The sequence below is a fragment of the Bactrocera dorsalis genome, chromosome 5, assembly GCF_023373825.1.
Source record: "Bactrocera dorsalis isolate Fly_Bdor chromosome 5, ASM2337382v1, whole genome shotgun sequence".
In the NCBI taxonomy this organism is placed as follows: domain Eukaryota; kingdom Metazoa; phylum Arthropoda; class Insecta; order Diptera; family Tephritidae; genus Bactrocera; species Bactrocera dorsalis.
In genome coordinates, this window is record NC_064307.1 from 59,557,632 (window position 1) to 59,582,040 (window position 24,409).

At 32.5% G+C, this 24,409-nt stretch overlaps 1 protein-coding gene across 1 annotated transcript; it reads left to right on the forward strand.

Moving 5' to 3' along the window:
- The first annotated feature begins 333 nt into the window (after positions 1-333).
- On the forward strand, positions 334-21,558 carry LOC105233488 (protein embryonic gonad). Its single transcript, XM_011215590.4, has 2 exons — positions 334-411; positions 19,797-21,558. Exons 1-2 carry the CDS (start codon positions 334-336, stop codon positions 21,135-21,137), a joined length of 1,419 nt encoding a protein of 472 aa, XP_011213892.2. The 3' UTR covers positions 21,138-21,558.
- Positions 21,559-24,409: the final 2,851 nt, after the last annotated feature.

Genomic DNA, 24,409 nt, shown 5'->3' on the forward strand with positions numbered 1-24,409 from the left:
TTGCCGCTGACCTGCGCAATATTTCAGTTTTATGCGAAAATAAATTGAAATATATTGCAAATAAATATGTAACGTCAATATTACTTAAGCTTTTGTTTGTGGCAGCTAGGATATTGGCAATTATTTGTTGTTTTTATGCGGAGTTTTATGGTTTGGTTATTGGATTTGTGTTTTTTATTAATTAAAACAAGCCAGCTACACGCTGCAAGTGTTGCCATTGGACTCAAATTTGCTAAAAAAAATTCTATAATTTTTATAAAGCATAGGAAATTTTTCTTAAATTGCGATTTAACATAAAAATATTAAACAAATTTTATCATCTTTTATTTGCAGATGAACCAGCTGTGCAAAGTGTGCGGTGAGCCGGCGGCTGGATTTCATTTTGGCGCATTCACATGTGAAGGTTGCAAGGTAAGAATTATTATGTGAACTTTTGTTGGAATTTAATCACTACATTTTAAATTAAGTTCCGAGTATATTTATAGTTAAAATTTAGTTAATGAAAAGTATACTAACTATTCGTGAATAAATAAAGCCTATTATTTCGCATGTTTAATAATATAATGCACTTCTCAACGAGCTTATCATCTGTTATAGCTCTTGTAGGGCATAATTAAATTCATCACGTCTGTATGTTTTATTTTTAAATTATAACGAAATTCTCTTTTTGCACTCTTAATTGACTCATAAAGATAGATAGATTAAAATTTGAGAAATACCTTCACACTTCACTTTTTTAAACCAGTCAAAATAAAGAAACTTAGTAAAGATCTTGGGTTAATGGATTGAATTTCGCGATAGTCTGACTCTTTCTTCTTGGGATTGTGGGTCGATCTAGGAGTGTGTATTTTACCCTCTAGTCTCAGAAACGACAAGAGTTCATGGAACAATAAGTATCCTTATTTGTGCAGGTGACACCGCAACTTGCAGTCACCTGTGTAAAACTGTATAAGCTGCCGTAGTTTGTTTCTCGATTAACTGCTTGAACCAATTTGTATCGAACTCTCACAGAAACAGCCTTACCTGTCGGAATCCAAGCACTTGTTACCAGTGGCGTTTTCTACTGGCTCTTTCCCCTTTCCGTAGCCCCTCTCGCAAAGTATGGCGCCAAGAGTTCCAGTCCCATCGAAGTAGTTGAGAGGAGACTTGCTCACTTCTATTGCTGCCTCTATGGTCAGAGCTGTCAGCTAGAAGGATACTGCATTCAGTGGCAACCCAGTTAAATGTTTTTACACACTCCACTACCGTTTTTGATTTAATTTCAATGGACGAGATTGTCTGGAGTGCTGCTTAACTATAACTGAGTATGACAATTTGTTCGTAATCTCTGCACAACTACTAATGGCATAGACCTTAGCTTGAAAAATGCTTGGAAATTTTCACTTTGGCATTTAAACTAATTTCATCCGTTGAATTTAATTACATCAACTATGACACTGGAGTGCCTATGAGCACTGACGTTTTGAACACGGTGACACTATACCAACCCATCTGCCATTATGGCATATTAGTTGAAAATAATTCGGAGCAAAGTTGCCATCTCTTGACATATTAAAATTAAACAAATTGTTAAAAAATACATATGATAAATATAATAAATTTTTTTAAGAAATAACATAGTCGGACATAAAATTTTTGGCGATATTTTTAAGGCATTGCCACATAAGTATATAAAAAGTCAAATTATTAAAATATAATTCACAAATTTTCGATAAAAATTCTGATGCCAAATGGAAAGTAGTTGAAAAATTCCTCATTTATACAAAATAAATGTCACGACAATTAGCATTTATATAAAGCACGGCAGTCATCGCATTTCATCTCTCTTAGAATAAGCTTAGTAATCAATGTAATGAATAGTATAAATTTTAAACTCACAAAAAATTAATTATGTCAAACTTAAACGTTCTAAAAATCTAGTTTGTATTAATTTTTGGGGTCCAATAAGTGAAGCTTCTGGGTACTTTTCACTCACAAATACATTTTAAAGAAAATGTCAATGATTTGGTGCTCTGGCAGCACCCTCGATAAAATATTTAAGTACAAAAACTCCTAAAACTCATTAGTAATGAGTGATTCAATATCTTTATATATGTCCATATGTACAACAGATTGCAAACAATGCATACAAAAATAATTTAATTTTAATTTAATTTAAAAAATTTATATAATTAAAGTTTAAATTTAATTAAAAAAAATTATTTAATTCAAAACTAATTTCAAATTACAAATAATTAATAAAAAATTAAAAATTTAAATTTAATTAAAAAAAAATTATTTATTTAAGGTTTAAATTTAATTCAAAAGTAATTATTTTTATTAAATTAATTTTTTAATTAAATTTAAACTTTTACCAAAAAATTAAATTTAGTTAAAGAAATTAATTTAATTAAAATTTAATTAAAGTTTAAATTTAGTTCAAAAGTAATTATTTTTATTTTAAATTAATTTTTTAATTAAATTTAAACTTTTACCAAAAAATTAAATTTAATTAAAGAAAATAATTTAATTAAAATTTAATTAGAGTTTAAATTTAATTTAAAACTAAATTATTTTTATTTTAAATTAATTTATTAATTAAATTTAAACTTTAATTAAATTTTAATTAAATTAATTTCTTTAATTAAATTTAAACTTTAGTTAAATAAATTTCTTTAGCGAAATTTTAATTTTAATTTCTTTTATTCCTTATTTGTAACCCTCTTAATATGTACATATGTATATAAAGATATTGAATCATGAGTTCAAACCTTTTAGTTAAATTTAAATTTTAATTATAATAAATTTTCTGAGCCATTAAAATCGAAATGATTTTTTTTCTTTTGTTTTGCAATCCTAACAAACAATAACTGAAAATGATTTTCAATGAAATTGCAATTCAGAAACCAATTTTCGCAAATTATTTATTTTGCTTTGCATTTTCTTTCAAATAATTTTCTTTTTTACATAAAGTAACCGCAAACAGCGCCCTATACTGTCCTACTCCTTCTTCTTCCTCTTCTTCTTCTTCATCTTCTTCTTCGATTGAACGCTCTCTTTTATGCGAAATCATCTAATACGCATATAATGTCGATTTGATCGACTGCATTTTGCACGCACAACCAACATCAACTGAATCAATAACACAAGCCGAATAAAAATGAAATCAATAAACGATTTGCTTGCCATCGAGCACAGAAGTCAAGCGATCGAGTTGAAACGATTTAAGCGGCCACAGCGGCAACGGTTACTCCAGTTGCACAGTTCAATTGCTTGGCGTACTCGACTCATTGCCATTTTACATACGCACACATATACAATGTATGTGTATAACTACACGTGTTTGCAATATTTGCGCGCAACAACAACAAAGTGATTGACAGCCGGTTTGCATGCTCTGCATTCATTACGATTCATTCATTGCCGCAATGCTGACTTCATATGCATGTCCGTGTGTGTGTACATGCGTCGCTGAATTCAAAAATTTACCTTTGTTGTTGTTTTAACTATTAGTTGTACAGTTATTGGCTTCTGCATTTACTTATCTACTATTTTTTTTTCAATTTTTAAATGCAAAATAAATATTTTCCCACAATTTGCTACGCTCGCTGGCTACTTTACCACTCATTGCTCCAAATTATGCTTGGTAAATGCTTCAAATTTTTCATTTCTTTTGCATTTTTATGCTTTTATTAGCAGCATTTGCAGCCTTATGGCTTTCTTTTATGATCTATTTCGCCCATTTCGTGTTCGGCTTAATGCGTGCGCTCGTAAAAGCATAAATGTTTTACTTTTCGCATTCGCTAATGTTGTTGTTTTATAGCTTTGTTGTTACTCTTCCATAAACGTTACTGTGATGTAGTAATAGGCTATAAAAAGCTTAAAAATTTCAGTTAGCAAAGTTTCGAACCAAGTTACAAAAATGACTTTTGTTGGTTTTTAGCCGAGTCGCAAACCCAACATTTTTATTCATTTGCTAGAAGAATTGCGCAATTATATAATATACTAAGGAGAGAAATGATATCTTATCGCACCCAATAGTATAGACACGTAGTTAATTCTTAAGGTCAAATTTACTTGCACTTCTCTCCTTTTTAAGAATGATGGATTTTTCTACATTTTTACTGCTTCATCAATGCAGGTTACCATATCAAGATGCCATAATCCTGACGCTCGATATATCAATAAGAACAGATACATCTGAAGTCCATAATTTTTGCTGACAAAGTCTTTATTTTTGCCGCCAGTTTTGCCTGGAAACCTAAAACGATTTTTTACTTTGTTTCTAGCGCACTTAGAGTATTTCTAACATTGAATAAAAGGGCGAGATTGAACTTCAGTTCTTGAGCTATCTCTCCGAGTTGTTCCACACAGATTTTTCTCTCTGATGTGCGGCTCAGTTGTAGAAATCAATATCGGACCACTATAGCAGATAGCTGACATTCAAACTGAACAACCAAATCAAATCCTTGTAGGAAAATCTTTTTTATTTGACAAGATATAGTCAGGAAATTTAGTATGGGTTATTGTCTAAGGCAATCAAACCAGTATAGTTGCTATAGCTGCCGTACAAACTGAACGATCATAACAAAATTTTGTGTAGAAAATGTGTGAAAATATGTGAAGGGTATTCTAGCTTCGGCGCAAAGCAAGTAAAGTTTTAACTTGTTTTAACAGATTTTATCTTTTTCATTAAACTTAGTTGCTTAGTTGCCAAAACTGTAACGAAATATGACTTAAAAGTTTATTAAATTCTACAAATATACACGGTTTTGGATCTGGGCAACCAAAAGTGGTTTCTATGACAATTGATGACACTGAATCCGAATCTTCACTTCGTTTTTTAAGATTGATTCTAGTTTTTGAAATAATCAAAACTTTATAATTTTATGATTTTTGTCAAATAATATTAATTTTATTAACTTAAAAGTAACATATCAGAAATGAAGATTGGTGGAACTTTGCGCTTTGTATTGTTTAGTTTCTGTTTCACGTATTCGAGTCCAACAGTAGTCGCTCATCATGCCTTCATCCCAAAATCCTTGGTATCTTCTTTCAATGTTGGCTAGATCTTGGTGTAGCCGCTCTGCTTGTACGTCGCTCGTATCACCCAAGTTTTCGGGAAAAAAATCGAGATGGGAATGCAGAAAATGGATCTTTAGAGACATTCTAGCTCCAATCTTTCGATAATTTTGCAACATATCGCCAATAATTTCCTTAAAATTAGGGGATTTGTGATTACCAAGAAAGTGGTGAACGATATTTTGAAAAGATGCCCATGCGGCTGCTTCATCGGGCGATAAACATTTTGTAAATTTTTTATCAGCCATTAATTTTTTAATATCAGGTCCGACAAATATTCCTTCTTTGATTTTTGCATATGACAATTTAGGAAACAACTTAACTAAATACTAAAAAGCCGGTCCTTCACTGTTTAATGCTTTGACGAAGTTGTTTATAAGGCCTTGTTTAATGTGAAGAGGTGGCAGGAAAATGTCTTGTGGATTTACAAGTGGTTCAGCGGAGACGTTTTGCTGTCCAGGCTCATATTGAGTACGACTTTGCTATTCTTTTCTCACATAATAATGTTCAGTTGCGCGGCTATCCCACAAGCATAAAAAGCAACAAAATTTGGTGAATCCAGATTGCATCCCAGTTAAGATACCAATTACTTGTTGAAATAATATAAAAAATATGTGTTTTCGTTTTAATTGGAATCAATGTTTAAACCTTTAGATCGCCACATATTTTCCATTTATGATCATTGTATTTGATGAAGCACAGGATCTTCCGCATTGTTTCGTAGCATTCCTTCGTTTGTACTGCATGAGCAATGGGAATAGATGGTTTTTTTATTTCCATTGTGGAGAAGAGCAGCTTTTAGGCTGTATTTGGAACCATCAATGAATAAACGCCATTCATTTCGATCGTACGGTGTATTCATTTCGTTAAATAAACCATTAATATCGTTACAGAAACTTATGTTGTCTTCTTTTTTGAAGAACGGTCGAAGTGTCTGATTTCTGTTTCTGTATACAGTAACTTGTGTTCAAGAGTCTAGATATTTCCATTGCTGCAACCGTGATGCTAGCAACTCTGCTTTTTGTTTGGACAAATTCAAATCACGAATCAAATCGCTTAGTTCATTTTGCGAAATTAAATGTGTCTCTTCCATGAAAAAGTCGCTATCATTACTCGGGGGTGATGGAGCTAAAGTTTCCAGGACGTTTTCACTCATACTTGGACAAACTGGCAATGAATCATTAGCAGTACGTGGAACTGGCTTTGATACTGATGATACATCAGGATATTAATATTTTGCTAATTTTTAGCAATCATCTACATGGTTTTTAGGTTCTCTCCAGAGCGCTGGCATTGAAAAGGAAAAGTACTCACGTTCTCTCAATGACCACTTATACAGCTTTGTTTTGCATGCGTTACAAATAAATTTCGGTATCCATGACTTATGAGTGTCTGCTACTCTGAAACCAAAGTAGTGCGGATACGCATCTTTGGGCGCATTTGTTATTATTTTGCCACCTTTTTTAATCATATATCTACCACAAACGTAACAAAAACACTTTGAATCAACTTTGCAACACTGTCTCTGCATTTTTATTTGCTCTAATCACTTATTTTATTTTACTACTACAGTTAATATGACTTATCAAGCAGTGCCTGTAAAATTGGGAGAATTTTCCTCATTCGGTATTTAATTACTGTGCTTGCAAACTGCGCTTGTAATAGCACAATGGTGTTATCATACCAGAACTCGGAAACTAGAATCAATCTTAAAAAACTAAATGCATATTCGAATTCAGCATATCAAATATAGTTAAGAATCGTGCTTATATGCTCAGATCCAAAAGTTGACCTGAATTTGTAAACTTGTGTTCTTTTCAAAATTTCACTTCAATTATATGTACATTGTTTATTAATTTGAAATTATTCTAAATGGCAACATTTTGTTGAATTGTCCTTAATTACAAAATTTTTGAATAAATGTTAATGTCAGCTAATATCTACTAACCCGTACGAATTGATGCTAGTGGTACATTTTAATTAGGTGGACTCTACTTTCAAACTTCTCAAATTAGCGAGTTCCAGAAATTCTATTGATTTTATGCAACAACTTCGCGCTTTCTAATTTAAAACTGGATCTGACAAAGGCGAAGCCTTCCCAATTATCCATATCCACAAGCGAGAGATTGGGACAAAACAGTTACTGCGCATCATTTATATATATAGGTATATATTCCATGTAGGTATATATATGTATATATTCCACTTGTGCAACACGCTTGCTTACTAATTGCTATGTAATGGAAATCCTCAATGCCATAAAAATCTGATTTTAATAACAAATTAAAACAGTATCAGCTCAGCTGGCTAATGATCATGTGGCTACACACCACACATTTGGTTCCGCATATTTCTCCGCACACACACACATACATATATAAATTGTACAATTTTAATCGTAATTGATGCATTGCACCGTAAGAAATTAATGATGATACGCGAACGTTGCGCTGCAAGGTGAAACCAAAACGATGCTAAAACAACAAAAAATCGAAAAAGGCAAAAACAACAAATACTTATTCTATAATGAAAATTATAGCGCCTAGTGTTGCTGATGACGTCCACTAACAACAACAAATTGGAAATTAGTGCGCCAAAGTTGATTAAGTGTAACCAAATTGATGGCCATTAATGTGCATAACAAAAACAACAATAGCTCACCGTATGTATGCGTGTATGTGTGTACCACATAACAGTAATTTATTAAGCAAATACAATATTTCAAGCCGCTGAATTAAACAGGAAATCATATAGAGCAATACGCATATTCATAATGTCTGGCCAAGCGCCAACAAGTTTGTGTCTTAAGTCTTTAGTTTAATACGCGCGGGTCGCATACATACATATGTGGTATGTGTGTGTTTCTCCGCACTAATAACACTTTAATGATGCGGATGCAAGCGCACGGCTTGCTGTGCGCGTAATTTACTTATGCAATTGAGAGCTGTGACCCACTGTGAAGACGATATTGATGGAATTTGATTAAAGCGGGGCATAGAGGCGTAGACTAGCAGATTTTTGGTTTAGTAAAAGCAAGAAGGTGTATATTTCTGAGCATAGGTTTACTAGATAACGGCTTCTCTATAATTAGTGGCTAAACGTACTGATTTCTTAGACAATTAATTGAGACCCTAACATCAAAGAAACAGAAAGTTCTAAGTTACTGAACTTAACATTGCTTTGTAGGATTATTATGGCAAAAAGTCTGACTGAAACTAAGCCAAAATGTTTTCCCGATATATATATTAAGTGAGTGTTCTATATGATATATTTTTTAATCTTTTTGATATTTGATTAAAAACTTTGTAATGAAAATTTTTAACTTTTGGCAGACTGACAATGATTGTCACAAACGAAGGCATCCAGTTCTAGCTTAATGTGGGATTATTATCAATGTTACCTAACCAAGGGTCAACACTAAAGTGTACTATATAGCATAGAGCTGCTATATAAGGTTACCGATCAAAAGCAAAATATATATTTTTTTCTTTAGTAAACTAAATTCGACCTGAACGTTGTTAATATCAATTATAGAGGCTAGAAAGAACTATATAAATAATCGAAAGTATATATAGCAAGATTGTGGAGCCTATGAGTCTATACTTATAGCTGGCAAGTGCACTCAAGTGACCGAACCAGCAAAGAATTGTGACGCTTCTGGCAAAACGCCACTAATTTCGCTCTACCTAAAACTTATTTCATTAAATAAAACGATTTTAGTCATTTTATTAAATGTAACTTTCTACTAAATAAGCTTAATTTAAATCCTTATCATAACTTTAGAGTTAAACGCATTCGCTACTCACCTGGCAAGCACATGAGACGCAATGCAATTAGGCTTGTCACCACAAGTGGTCCAACGGGTGAGCATACATACACGCTGCGCAATACTTTCGCCATTCTCATAGGCAGCTGCTCCCTCCCACTTCAACAACACAGCTTTATAGTTCCACTATTGAATTTATTACTCTAATGCAAATCTCTCACGCACGTACATATAAAAAATGAAGTCAACTTTTATTGCCGCCCATTTCGCTGTGTCTTGTAGCAATTTGTTAAATGTCACCAGGCTTTGTCGGCTGCGCATACCATAAAAATATATTTAATTTAATTAATTGGCTGGCTGTGTTAACAGTATGCTTGCGCATGCACTTTAACGCTGCGCTCTCTCTCTCTCACTCTCAGATATCCTTTTCTTAATGCGCGGCGCTTTTTTGCTTTTCTTAAGTATGATTTTTAAGTTTAGTGCGCTTTTAATAGGGCGCCAATTCATAAAAATCCACTTTAATTCGCCCAACAGCTGGACGCATGTTGCAACAAGTGACGCCAACTGCTGCGCCACTTTTATGCGCACTCAATCAGGCGGCAAAGCAGTGCAGTGCAGCAACAAAAAGCCAATTGCTTGTTAATCTGGAAGATCATTGACAGCGCATTAACTTTCCACCGAAACACTTAAATTCGCATCTACAGCTCGTGAACGGCAATGTGTCGCGCTGTTTTACGAGCCTTGCAGCGGAAAACACTTGTTTATAGGTTTCGAAAAAAGGAATTAAATGGTATCTTCACATAAATAAGCGCATTAAATATAAAATGAGTCAATAAAATAAATTATTATTTTATTTCTTTTATTTATTGCTTGTAATTACCAAACGCTGCTTGCTAATCAATATTTATTGTCGCTTTTTATTGCTGCAAAGTTGTTACAGTTATTCACTTTTGTTGAGCACATACACTTTCTTACTTACTCATTTATTAACTTAAAATTTGGCTAAAGGAATATCTAATGTAACCATATTTTCACAGTATATTGGCTAAAAGCTCTCTCTTTCCCTCTTCAAACGGATCTTGAATGACCCTGAGCGGTAAAATAGTTTAACTCCACTAATTTTATACAAACTGGGTAACTTTATGTTAATTGGTTAGCGCTCATCCGCATAACTTTTCTCTCAATTTCTTTAATAATCGCTTTATCTCATCATATTTGATGAGCCAAAGTACATCTGCGATGTTGTTATTTAGGTGCCCCCAATATTTGATGGCAATATAATGTACATGAACCACTTTCATATTTATTGGATATTTATATATTCAACCAAGCGTTTTGTTCAGATATTAATTCTATAGTTCCCTTAGAAAGCTCCAGTGCTCAAGCATGTTGGAAGTAGAAAGCGACACGTGTGAATAGTCTTTTCGCCAGAAGAAAGTGAACCGCCAAAGTAATCAAAGATATAGAGATGTCAAATAATGAAACACAGCTATGGAAACTACTGCTTAGGACAGATAGAATATATAATAATAATCAATCAAAGCAGTAAGCTCATATCGCATATCAGCTAGAAATATTTTGGGAAGCAGGACGGCAGTGGAAAATTTAGCCAGAAGCAAGCAGCTTCACTTCTAGTGTGTGCCAGGTCACAAAGCCATCGAGAGCAATGAAATAGTGGACGTGATTGTCAATAATGGTATACGGCTAACACCCATGCGTTGTCTATACGACGATCTGAACAAAAGATTGCTAAAGCAAATCAAAACCCGGTGGAATGAGCTATCTGTGTGCAACACTGCAATAGTCATCTACAAAACGGTATATCGAAAGTACATACAATTCCAATTGGCATTCGATAGAAGATACTCTACAACCGCAGAATGGAGCTAACGTATCGAGAAGACTGTAGGAAATGTCTAGAGCAAAGCACCAGAGAAACAATGGATCATGTCTAGTGCACGTCTCCCGCTTTGGCATGATTACGTTGTGGGCATCTGGGGTTTCCAAGATATGATACACTGGAAGAGGTATCGATAGTGAGGCACAGAGTCTGTAGAAATTCGCGTAAAGCCCAGACATCCTAAAGGATGACTACATCTCATGTACCTAGTAACTGAACTCCATCTCATATCGCAAAGGACCAAAACTGGTCTATGCGTGGCTCATTGCATTTAGAGCTTTCGTAATGAATCCACTTTTCGCCACCAGTCACAACTCATTGCAAAAACGTCTTTTTGTAATATGGTCGTAAGATCTCCAATTTATTAAATACCTGAAATTTTCATTCGTCAGTAGGCTTTTTACCATATAAAAGCTAAAGCTATTTATGGAAATAACACAGTCAGTGATAAAAGGTGTGTTCCAAAGTAAACAGGATTTTTTGAATTTAGCGCCCCCTGGTGGCGCCATCTACTTGTCAACTGGTGCGTTAGAATCTGCTATCTTTATCGATCGTCCAGTGAGAATTTGATCACATTTCATAGATTGGAAGTGAAGTTATTGCCTTTTCGGAAAAATGCATTTGCCCATGAAAGGAAAGCGTTATGCAGACGTTGGGCCATTCAAAAGGCTAGCACCGGCATACCGAGCTAAAACACTCGTTCGACATACTTTTGGACCATGCAAAAAGCTGTATTGAAGCAGAAGGAGACTATTTTGAAAATAAATTGATTTTGCCGGAAAAAACATTTTTTCTGTTTTTTTTTTTACTTCCTATTTACTTTGGAACGCACCTTGTATTATATGGTAGAAAAATGTGAGCCGATACAATAATTGTGAAACATTGACGGAAAATACTTACTAAGTTGCGGACGACAGCAGCCCTCAGAGCAATTGGTGTATCGCACTCAATACTCCAATAGATATATTCACAGGTAAATGAGCGCAAAAGAAAATATATCGCCAAACTAATCAAAGACATTTTGTCGAAAACACAAGCCTATGAATGATACAAAGTCCCGTCAATGATTCGTTCTGGCCGACATTCTACCTCTTCAACTGATCAAAATATTAAAACAGTGAAGGATATGGTGCTTGAAAATCATCTGGCAAGAGTTAGAGAGATGACAAGAGAGCTAAATTTTTTTTAAAAAGAGTACGGTAAACAGTTCTCTTTGGACATGCTTCCCTATGAAGGAAAGATATAAGGTTAGGTTAAATTATCGATCCCAACAGAGGTCTTGGTTCGATGTGGCACCTAGAACTGTTAAAGAACTGATCACAAAGACGCTCACAAATCAACCAACTGCCGCTGAAACTTGGGTTTATCAGTTTGACATGCAAAGAAGTCAACAATCGTCGGAATGAGACAATTTTTCAGTCGACCGAAGAGACAAAACAAAATTTGCTCAAGGAACGGGGTGCCATCCCAAAAAGTGCTCATGAAAAGTGTTTAGAGGCATGAGCGCACATTCTGCGACCCCAGAGCCAATAGAATACGAACGAAAGAGTTTGATGATCTTCTCGGAAAACATATCAGGTTTTAACTTCCATTTAACGTATATAAACATACTATTTCATCCAATTGCCTTTGTATTAATATAGCAATATGTAATACATCTGATTAATACGAAATTACCAATATAACTTGAAATTGGTTGATGTCTTCTTCTACCCTCCACAAGACGTATCCAACAACCTACAGCATTTATTTCAGATAATAACAGCTCACGAAAAAAAAAAAAATATTTAAAATATTTTGCGCTTCTTATGCTTGTATATAGTATCAATAAAGAAAAATAATAACAATAATTTTGAGCTCAAAAATAACTCACATCCCTCACCTCTTACTTTATAGCTAACATTTGAACTCTGACCAAGTCACAATTTATTTCTGCTTCATTGCGAACGCCTCATTATTAAATGCAAGCATACGTGAATAAATGTGAGCAAATGTGCATGTGTAATAAGTTTGCATGTTTAATGAAAATTAATGATTTCTAATGCCATAATAATATCGTCGAACAAAACAAATACCAAAGCAGCATCATCAAGTCAGCGCTGCTACAATAGCAACACCTTTTTGATTTGTGTTTTTTTTTTTTGTTTTTTTATATTTTTTTGTGGTGTGTTCTTTTAATGCTGCTGACGTTGCTTTTAATACCACCTTTTGTTTGATGTGCTGGCATCTGCATAACAATGTTGCCAACAGTAATAACAACAAAAACAAAAAGAACAACAATGCAACAAAGGCATAAACAACAACAACACCAACAAATAATAGTAATACAAAGCAGCAGAAGTTGTTTTGCTCACCGCTGCTCGTACTACACGAGTGGATGTTACGCCGTTGTTGTTGTTGCCGACTGTTGTTTTGTGTCATTAAAGCACGCTGCTTTGCTGCTTGCTTGTGGTGGCTTATTTGTTTCTGCAGCGACCTTGACTTTTTCGCCAAACACCAGCTGCTCAGCTGCTCAATTGCTCATCATGCTGTGCTGCGGCAACACACCTTTGTTTGCCTGATTAGTGATGCTTAGTAGATTTTCAGTTGGTTTTCGTTTTATTTTTAAGTTCAAAGCTTCTTCGTTATAATATTCTTGTTGTGTTGCTTTTGTTTTTGCTCTCTTTAATGTACTTCGTGCCTTTGCCACCGGCTTTGCTGCACTGTTCAACACTTTGAAGCTGCGCATCGTGTTTGCAACTGCTTGTTGTTGTTGCTGCTGCACTATTCTTGGCACTGACTGCTAGTTTCGATTTTTTAAGCTTTTCCTGTGTGTGCGTGCTTCAATGCGAATGTGTTCATGTGTGTTAATTGTTTTCCTACAGCACAGTAGCATAATTTGGTATATTTTGCAGCTTCGGCAAAGCCGTTATTAAAATGTCATAATAGTGACATTTGCATTCTAAATTAATTTTGGAGATTAAGAATTTCGATATTATTATTTTTGCCAAAAATAAATTTATCTTTGTGGTGAGATTAAAGCAGCTGTGCCACGGTTGTTGTTATATAAAATATTTGAAAATGTTAGTAAAGGTCTAGTTTTGAAGACAAGCGCAGAAAAGTAGATAAGTTTTCTTTAACGAAAAGTTTTAAGTTTTTACCAGAAAACTTTTAAAAACATAATTAAATACCACAAAAATTTAAATTACTAACAAAAAATTTAAATTAGCAGAAATAAATTAATTAAGACTAAAAAAATAAAATAATTAAAAATTTTTTTCTGTATAAATAAAACGAAAAATCCAAATTTTTTTTTATGATTCAAACCAAAAACAAAAAAAAAACAATAAATATTAAAAAAAAATTAAATAATGCAAAATCAACAACAAGAAATTGAAAGAAAAACTTAAAAATAGTATAAAAAATTTAATAGCAAATGAAAACAAAATATTAATATATATTAATTTAAAAAATTTAAAAATACTTGAAATAAAAAAATTTTAAATATAAAAATATCTGAAGAAAATCGAAAAAATTACACACTTAAAAACAAAAATCAAAAATTGATATATTATAAATAAAACTAAATAATATAATAAAAATTAAGAAGAATTAAATAATTTAGGAAACAACAACAAAAACTAATAACAAAAATTAAAATAATAATAATAATAAAGAAACATGTAATAATTGAAAAAAATAAATAAAAAATAAAAATAAACAAATTTTTAATGAATATTAATATACCAAAATTAACAATACAAACAAATAATTAAAAAAAAATTATCAATTAGTTAAGCAAAGCAAAATAATTAAATAATTTCAAAAAAAATAGATAACTAAATAAACATAAAATAATGAAAAAATTAAATTATTGGAAAACATAAACTAAAATATTTTAATATTATAATTAGAAAAAAATATAGTATAAACAAGGAAGACGATTTAAATAATTCCAATAACATTTTAAAGTAATTAAGAAATATTTAAATAATAAAAAGAAAAAAAATTAATTATAACTGCAAAAATGTTAGAAATGAATTACAGATTAAAAATTTTTAATAACTGAAAAAAGCAAATAATTAAAAAAATATATAATTAAGAAACTTAATAAATTGAAAATTAACTTCAAAATAGAAAAAAATGCATTCAATTAACAAAAAATAAAAATAAAAATAAAAAAGTATTAAAATGAAAATAATAGATATAAAATAAAATAATAGATTAAAATTTAAAAACATTAAGAAGTTGAAAGAAATCTATAAAAATTAAAATAATATAAAAATAAGTAATTGATAAAATGAAAATAAAAAGATTTATCATAACAAAAAATATAAATAACTGGAATAAAATCAACAACAAAAATTAAAAAAATTTAAATAATTAAATAAATTAAAAAAGTTATTTAAAATTAAAATAAAAAAATTAATTAAAATTAAAATTATTTGAAATTAAAAAAAAATTTAGATAAACGCAATTTTGAAAATAAAAAAATTAAAAAAAATTTAATAATAACAAATTAAACGCAAATAATTAAAAAAAATCACAAAAATTTAAAATAATAACAACACTAAAAACTAAAAAATAAAATTTAAAAAAATTAAAGTAATTAAAAAAATTTATTAACTAAAAATTAACTTAAAAATATATTGATAAATTTTAAAAAATAAGAGTAACAAATTAATAACATATTTGCAAATAATTATTATGTCTAAATGCTATGACGTTAACCCTTTCATGTCAGATTAAAAGTGGCGTAGTTAAAAATATTTTGAAGCCACAGGGTTATTATTTGAGCTTTGAATATAAACTGGTATTCATTTCAAGCTTCTATCTCTGCTGGTTTTATGATTTAATGAAATTTTGAGCATTTGGATTTGGAATGCCGGTTTAACGAAATCTGCAGCTCCCTTTTCCTTCCCATTCTACCCAATGATGCTTACAATCGAAACGCATGGATTTTGGCGATTCAGAAATGTATGCAAATGAAGCTTCTGTCACTGAAGATAATGCTGGTAATACTGGAGACGCTCATTTGTGTAGTATTAGACGACTGTTGCTGCTCGTTTGCAATACTCAATTGGAAATCCAACAGCGACATATGCTTTGTATTTCCGTTTTGGTCTATGTGGTGTCGTCTATAGTACAACAGCCAACTATTCACTACTGCTGTTCATTGAAGGATATTGTTTAAGAATGTTGCGCCCTCTATGTTTAATCATTTGTTCATCAATGCTTTGCTGTTCTTCCTTGTCTATTTTGTCACATTTCTCCTTCATTTTATTCAGCAATAGACGTATTTTATAAAGTTTGTCGCAATTATTTGATTCACGTTCAGTTTGTTGAGTATTATGATTTATATGAAAAGCCTCTTTGATTTTCTCAAAACAAATTATTAATAAAGAATCTGCAATAACAGATAATCTAAAGTTTGGTGGCTAAGCCATCTGCATATTTGGTCCTTCTATTACGTCCCAATACAGAAGGATACCAAATAATCATCTAATCTCAAATGGTTAACAATGTAGCGTCATACCTTTCGTTTGTTTGGAACAAAGGTTTGTTTCACTGCAAATCTTGTTTAGTATTTCATCATCAAAGTAGCCTGTGAAATAATTTATTGGTTTTATTGAACTGTTTGACAAACTAGTTCTTCTTTCCAAGCAGTGTCGCCAACGAGTAGTCGCGTGTTGCTCCACCTCGAACTCTCATAATTTTTATTTTTTTTTAATACTCCGACACAATATTTTCTGCTTCATTTTCCCATTCATTTTAAATTTTCTCATTTTCATCTTTATTACGTCCAATTAATCTTTCAATGAAATTTATTTCCCGGTTTTCTCCCCTCCTCTTTAAGAAATCAATCGATTCCTCAATGACTGCCTCCAAATTAACTTCCTCTTCTTTCTCAGCTTCATCTACAAAATCATACCAACCGAATTCAATTATATGCTTTATTTCTGCTTCTCTAAGACCTTTTGGTTCCATTGCTAAAGAAACAATAAAGTTCGCTACTATGGACACTTGTTACTTATAAGAAACATTGTGTTTACGATATTGCTGACACAAAAGTTTTGGGGTTTTCTTATTGCCCACCATCATCTTTCTCAGCTTCAAATTTTTCCTCAAAATGTTGAACTGCTAGCAGGAATACGGCTAAAAAAGCTGAATAATATATAAAATTTAATATTTCGACGTCAAGAAGATGACTGTACTGCACCTATTAGATATAAGTTAGCTCTCTCTCCCTTGTTTTGTTGAGAAGCTATCACTTTAATAAAAATCAGTATCTTAATAAGTACTTCGATTATTTTTGGTTTAGAAATAATTTTTTGCGGAAAATCTTCTTAACCGTCTGGTAACTTTTTTCGGAGATCGCCTGGCGATCAGCGAAGAGAACAACTGAATTCAAAACTTTTCAAAATAAACAATTTTTATTTCTTTTTTCTTTACAAATAATAAAATAAAATGCTATGGATTTCTACAAAAATCGCGTTTTTTCTTCCTTACAAATGGACATATTTTACATAATTACTTAAGGGGTTATATACAGTTAGGATTTTCAAAAAATCGATTTTTTTTGTTTTTACGTTTTCTTAATATATACACATACAAAATTTTAAGTCGATCCGACGAATATTTTCGAAGTTATAGACACATTAGTGAAGGCGCGCCGACTACAAGTAAAGTGCTTTCAAAACTTTAAACTCGTTTTTCTCGAAACGGTGTTTTCAAAGTCGGTGAGCAAGATTTCTCAGAAACGGCTGAACCGATCGGTCTGAAATTTTTACATAAGCTTCTTAAACTATATTTTTAGTACTTAATCGAAGGATTTTCCCCATCCGATGAAAATTTCTTATTTTTTAGAAACAATTAAAGACACGAATTTTGGTCGAAAATCGAACCTTTTGCTTTGAGTAGACGCCATTTTTTTCAAAAAAATTTTTTTTTGCTAATTCCTTCGATCAATCACTAGATTATTTTCTATATTAATGAAATTTATCTGGTTTTTGCTTTTTTAGATGATCCAGTCCAGAGATATCGTGCTCACCGCAAGAGGCCTTTTTTTTGCGGACCTCTGCAAAATTGGCAATATCAACGTTCCCGATAATTATTTTTGGCAAAGAAAAAAACATGTGAATATAGTTTCAGGTTGTCATAATACTACCTGCCAAGTTTCAAATCAATAAACCAAATAGTTTGCTTAGAAAAAATTCTTGAAAAAATGCCTTTTTTTTCGACCTCCTAACTGTATATAACCCCTTAAATTAATTTACTTTTCTATATTTTTTGAATTTATTTTCTTTTATTTTCTTGTCTTCTATTTTACTTGATTTATTTTATTTTATTATTATTTTTATTATTATTTCATTATGTTTAATTTTACATGATCTTTTCATTTTAGTTTATATTTTTATTTTATTTTTTATGTTTTTTAATTAAATTTTTTTATTTTAGAGTATTTTACATAAAATAAAATTTTTGCCTTTTTGCGTAAGACTATTTTTTTAATTTCTCCACATTTTTTTCCATTTAATTATAATAACCGTTACTTCACACATAATTGGTTCAGCATTAAGCGCAATATAAATAACATACATACTCATACACATGCGTACATACATACAAAACAAGTATATCTGCTCAACTGTGCATTTACAAATGTGTGTAATTAGTTCAGCGGCAAACAAAAGCCACACTTAAAAGTCCATCAGCCCGGCTGACCAAATGAACCAGAAAGGAATATCCCCTGCCATTTCACAAATACCACATTTACTACTAATGTGCAACATTAGCTTGCATAACAACAAAATAGTGAAGAAAACAAAAGTATCGCGCACATAGCAGTAATTGTGGCTTGTACACTTGCCACCGTTATTACGCTCATATTTAAAATACAAGTAAATGTTTTGTTGGAATTTGCGCTGCAGCAGCCTTGGCGTGGCTTTGAAAATCAACACTGTGCTTTAAATAAAGGAATAACTGTACGTATGTGTTTCATTGTGCCTCGTTTTCGCAGCACAAGCCGGCTATTTTACACTATTTGAGTGAAAATTAATAGTTGCTTAGAAATAGCATAGAAGGTTTGTCCACATACATATATACTATATAGTATTCATACACACACATACGCACCGGCATCTGCAGGTATGTAATTTTCTTGTCAACTCGGCGCTGAAAGGTGTTAATTAATTCGCCATTAATGTAAAAGCTTTGAAAGATATGCACATTATTTGCTGCTTCTGGCTTTGCTGTGCGTTCGTTGGAATGAGATTTGTGTCAAGTTTGTTGCTCAAGTCTTTTGTTTGTCGTTACTTGCAAATGTGTTGGCAGTGAAGCTTGAATTTTAGAATAGCATTGAATAAGGTTGAATTAAACGAAATGGAACTCAAGCGCGATGCCAGTATGATCTCTGACTGTTAATCGTCGATTCTCAAGCACCAATTCCTTTATTTTATTGACGTGTCGACGTCGGTGATATTGATTGCCGTCCAGGACGTGGTTCGTCATCAATGCGTTCTCGACCCTTCTATACTAGAAAAAAATAAATATGTTGAGTTTATTTTAATGATCATTCATATAATAAATAAAGGTGTTTTATGAAATTTTTCTAAATCCAAATTTTTTATCTTCAGAATCTTTTTCAATTCTGATCATAACCTCTTCTAAGAGTCGTGCCGGCTCTCCTCAACCTAATTGTGTTGCGCTGACAAGCTTCGTACCTGAAGTGGGTATAATAAAGGTTCACTACTGATCCAAATCTTCTGCAGGGAACTTCCACCAATTTCAACTCTCCAATCTACTCAGCTCCATCTAGAAGACGTTTATACTTGTACATACAGTGATCAGGCTGTCACATAAATTTACTTTCTGATGAGAATATTTTTCAGAATTCATTTTCTAATTATCTCACGTCTGTAAAATATTGTATTCACTAAAAATATTATCCTGAAGCCGACGCGCTAAGGAAATTCATTCTAAAATTAAATCTCTTCCGAGGTATTAACTAAAAAAAATATATATAATTTCTAACACTTCCATGAACTTTCTGAAAAAAATTAATATATCATTGTAACCCTCTTGTTTCAGTCATTTTTCGGCCGCACCTACAACAACATATCCGCCATTGCTGGTTGCAAAAACAATGGCGATTGCGTCATCAACAAAAAGAATCGCACGGCCTGCAAAGCTTGTCGCCTGCGCAAGTGCTTACTGGTAGGCATGTCCAAGAGCGGCTCACGCTACGGCCGACGTTCGAATTGGTTTAAAATACACTGTTTGCTGCAAGAGCAACAAAGTGTGCCAGGCAATGGGCCAGGCGGCGGCGGCGTTCCGGGTGGCGGTGGCAGCATAAGTGACAATAATGCTAATAGAGCAAGCTTCGAACAGTTGGCGCGTTTACATCAGCTGCAAGCGCGTCAAACCTATCAAGACAAAACGAATCCCTGCATCAAATCGGCCAGCATGTCACCAACAGCTTTGGCGCTCAGCGCTGCTGCAGCAGCTGCCGTCGCTGCGAATAGCAGAGGCTCACCACAACATAATCTACTCAGCTCAGCGGCGAAATTTCTTAATGGCGTTGCTGATAGTGGGCGGCATCACGCGCATCAACAGCAACAGTTACAACAGCAGCAACAACAGATGGCGCAACAACAACTACAACATAGCGCGCAGCAACACCAACATCTGCATCATTTACCCGCATTCGGTTATGGCGGCAAGGCGGAGACGCGCCTCAGCGAAACACCCAGCGATTCAGGCGCGTCGTCTGCCGGCGATGCAGCAGACGATGCGCGCAGCAGCGTTTCAGGCCGTCAGGAGCGTAATTGTAATTCAGCGCAACATCTTGCTGCATTGACGTATGACGATTTAGAAGAGGCCGAGGCGCGTGAGCGTCGTCATCAACAACTGTTGCAAATTTATCGCTCGCACTCAGAACCGCTGCGCAGCCCTTTCGCGCATTTTGCGCTACCGCCGCACATATCACCGCTCGCCGCGCCACCGGGCACACTACTTTCCGCCACTAATATTGCTGGTAGTCCACCTGCTCACCTTATGCCCGCTGCTTTGAAGGAAGAAATCAAGCGCCTAAGCGAGGCGGCATCCGCCGCCGCCGCGGCAGCAGCAGCATCAGCGGCGTCGGCAGCAGTAGCTGATGGCGCGTCTAACAATGATGCGCAAGAGGAGCCCATAGACTTGTCATTGAAGGGACGCGCAATCGAACGACGCTGGGCGGCAGCGCGCTCCAGCTATGAGCGGCAACTGGCGCATGGCGAAGGTAATTCCCTCACGTCCACAACACCACCGCCCTCGTCCGCGTCACCTACGGCGTTGAGTACGGCAGCGCATGCAGCGCTCTCGCATACTGTGATACACAAGCCAACTCCACTGGACTTGACATCAGTGCGCTCGCAGACGTTAACGGGTTAGGTTGGGCATGTTGTTGAAATTCGTTTATTTTTCTTTTTAAATCTTACTAAAATGCATTTTTAAAATATTAAAAGCTCGATACACTAATTTAAACGTTAAAATATGTATCTACACTGCACTAGTTGCTTAGCGGTGTTTTGAACTAGGCATACTTTTAGGCAGTATACTATTTGTTTACAGTATTTCGTTCGTTTTAGCCAAAAAATGTGTGCACTTCTCAAACGGTTAATGTAAAATGACAAAATGTGCAAATATGATACAAAATTGTGCAGAAAAAATTAAAAACGCATGTTAAAAAATTTTGAATTATTTTTTATTCACTTAGCAAGGTTTGACTGTAATTTGCTATATGTCATTAACATTTCAAAAAAAAAAAACGAAAGATATATTTTAAAAAATTGTTTTTAATCCTATCCAGTGCTGTTTAGATTTAATTTTTAATTTTTTTATATAAATTATTTAAAATATATCAACATAAAATTTTGTGTTATATTTTTAAAGATTATTTTTATTTTTTTTATATTTTATATTTTAAAATTTTTGTGCTAAAAACTATTCGTTTTTCTTTTTATATTATTTTTAAAAAATATTTATATTTCTGTTCATTAAATTTTCAAAAAAATTGTATAATCGGTTTTTATTTTATTATTTCTCTTTTTATTAATTTTTTCTTTTAAACATTATTTTTTCATTATATTGTGTATAAATATTTTTACTGTACAATAATTTACTTCAACTCAATATATATTCAAATGGCCAAGTCAGTCCTGAGAATTCCCTTGTGCCATAGTAAAAAACGAACAAAACTTGTGAAATACAAACGGAATATTTGGTGCCAACTTATGTACAAAAATCCATAAAATAATCTCGAATTGATAGTTAAATATTTAATCCCTTTGCACAACAGTTAATAAATGAGAAATATATAAGTAAATAATAATTATCAGTTACTTAAACCTTCACTTGTTCACAAAGGTCTGCCGGACCTTACTGTCATTAAAGTGGGTTAAACAAAAATAAAATTTTCACATTTTTTATACAAAATTGTACTTTCTTTAAATCGGTAATTAATCACAATAAATACAGTCACATCTAAATCTTAAATGTATATATACTTAATAGTGAAATTATATTAAAAAGTGTGAGTTCACACTTCAATTTGTAAAAAAAATTAAATATTTTATAAATAAGTATTAATAGTTTTAGAAAATATGTAAAAAATATTTTAGTTAATTTTGTTTTATATTCTCGAGTTTATATATAACATAATATAAATCACTTAATTCAGAAAATTAGCTTAATTAATGCAACATTGTTTCTAGCGTAATTTAGTTTTAAAAATATCATAATTTTATTTTATTTTTAATTTACAATAATGCTGTTATTTTTTACTGAGTCTCCAGTGAGTTTTTTATATTGAATATTTTTGACTATTGAATTAAGTAAATAAATTTATTTGCATAAATAACTTATGAATAATAACTTATAATTAATAATTTTATTTATTTTCTTATAAGCAAATGGCAGTTAGAGAAAAAATTAATTGAAAATTAAAAAAAAAATTAAAGCAATAAATATTAGTTGCATAAATAAATAAATATATACAAATATTTGATATAAAATTGATTTTTATTGTTTTAACTTCAAAGCGGTTAAACCATGAGTTAGATCAAAGCCTCAATATAGACACAAAAATGGAAAATTCTCTTTTTCGCGCACATTTTAAGTTTTATTAATTTATGAGAGATCTGAAAGACTGCGATCCTAACTTAAGGATTGTACCGAAAAGAAACTGCAATTCAATATTTTTCATGAAGTAGACATTTGATCACATTGTTTTATCTTTCTCCGTCAGTTGTAATATCATTTTCGCGATGCCTTGAATCAAAGAGCACATGTAGACGAATTGTGCACAATTACGACACCAAAAAAAGCATTTCATAAAAAAAGCTAGCAAATAGGTTTAAAGGTAGTGTTAATGATGTAAAATATTTATTACAATAAAATTCAAGAAAACCTAAAAGATTGATCAAAAAGTGAGCCAAAAAGGCAATAGTTTTCCGAATATTGAAGCAAAGGTGTTAACATTAATAAACGATCGTTTAATAAAGAATTCTGTTGAATTCATTATAACGGACGGTGAAACATATGTAAAAATGGACTCAAGAACATTACCATGTCCCCAAATCAGTAAAAGATTGTACTGGCGACCAGTCAGTGTCAACAATTGAAATATAAAAATTGGTCGAGAAAATACTCATTTTGCAAGCTATTTGCTCTTGCGGCCTCTTTTCCAAGAGGTACTATATAGGCCAACAATTATAAGAAGGAGTGTCTAAACCATCGCCATGTACCATTTTATAAGAAACAGATCGTATCAAAATTATTTTGATGTCTCTTCCACTTTGGCTTCATTTACTTTAGGACAACAATGTTAATTTTGTTGAAAAAGAGGAGAACCCTGCAAACACTCCAGAATTTCAAACAGAACTTGAAAAGGAATCATCGAGCTGCCGAAAATGTCGACGAATTAAAACAAAAATTGGCTTAAGGCTTACAAAAAACGATATGCAGAATTTAATGAAGGGAATGAAATGAAAAATTCATCCTAATTTAAAAAAAATAAGAGAATAATTGCTTACTAGTTTTAATTAAAGTAGATAAAAACTATTCTATTTCTTATTTTAAAAAAGTAACAAGCAAATATTAATAAAATACATTACGTTACAAAGGAAACATTGTGTGCAGTCTCTAACCCGTGCAGTCCTTAGCATATAAATATTTTAGCTACTATAACTTACAACGAACAAAATTCATATGGTTCATATGAAGTAAGCTCTCCATCAAGCATTATCTTCTTTTGGGGTTTGAATATGAGGTTTGCGCAGAAAGTATTGCGAATTTTAAACTTTCGCGCGCTACGTGTATTCGATTTTCAATTGTTTTCTTACGTTATGTTGGTACTTATATCCTCTACTTTTGGTTCGTCTTTGATTTTTGCTTAATCCAAAAAATGGATCCAAGAATTTTTATAATGTTGACAGTGGCATATGGTGTATGGTAGCTACGAAAACAAAAATAAAGCTTATCAGTGGTACAGTATTGTTCGCAGAGAGTCAAGAAGATGTGAACAACGACGAGCGTGCTGGATGCCCGAGCGTTAAGAAAAGACGAAAACATTATTGGAGTGAAGAAAATAATATTGGCCAATCGTCGAATCTCCATTGAAGAAATTGCTGGGGAACTAAAAATTTGGCTAGCGCCATTCGATT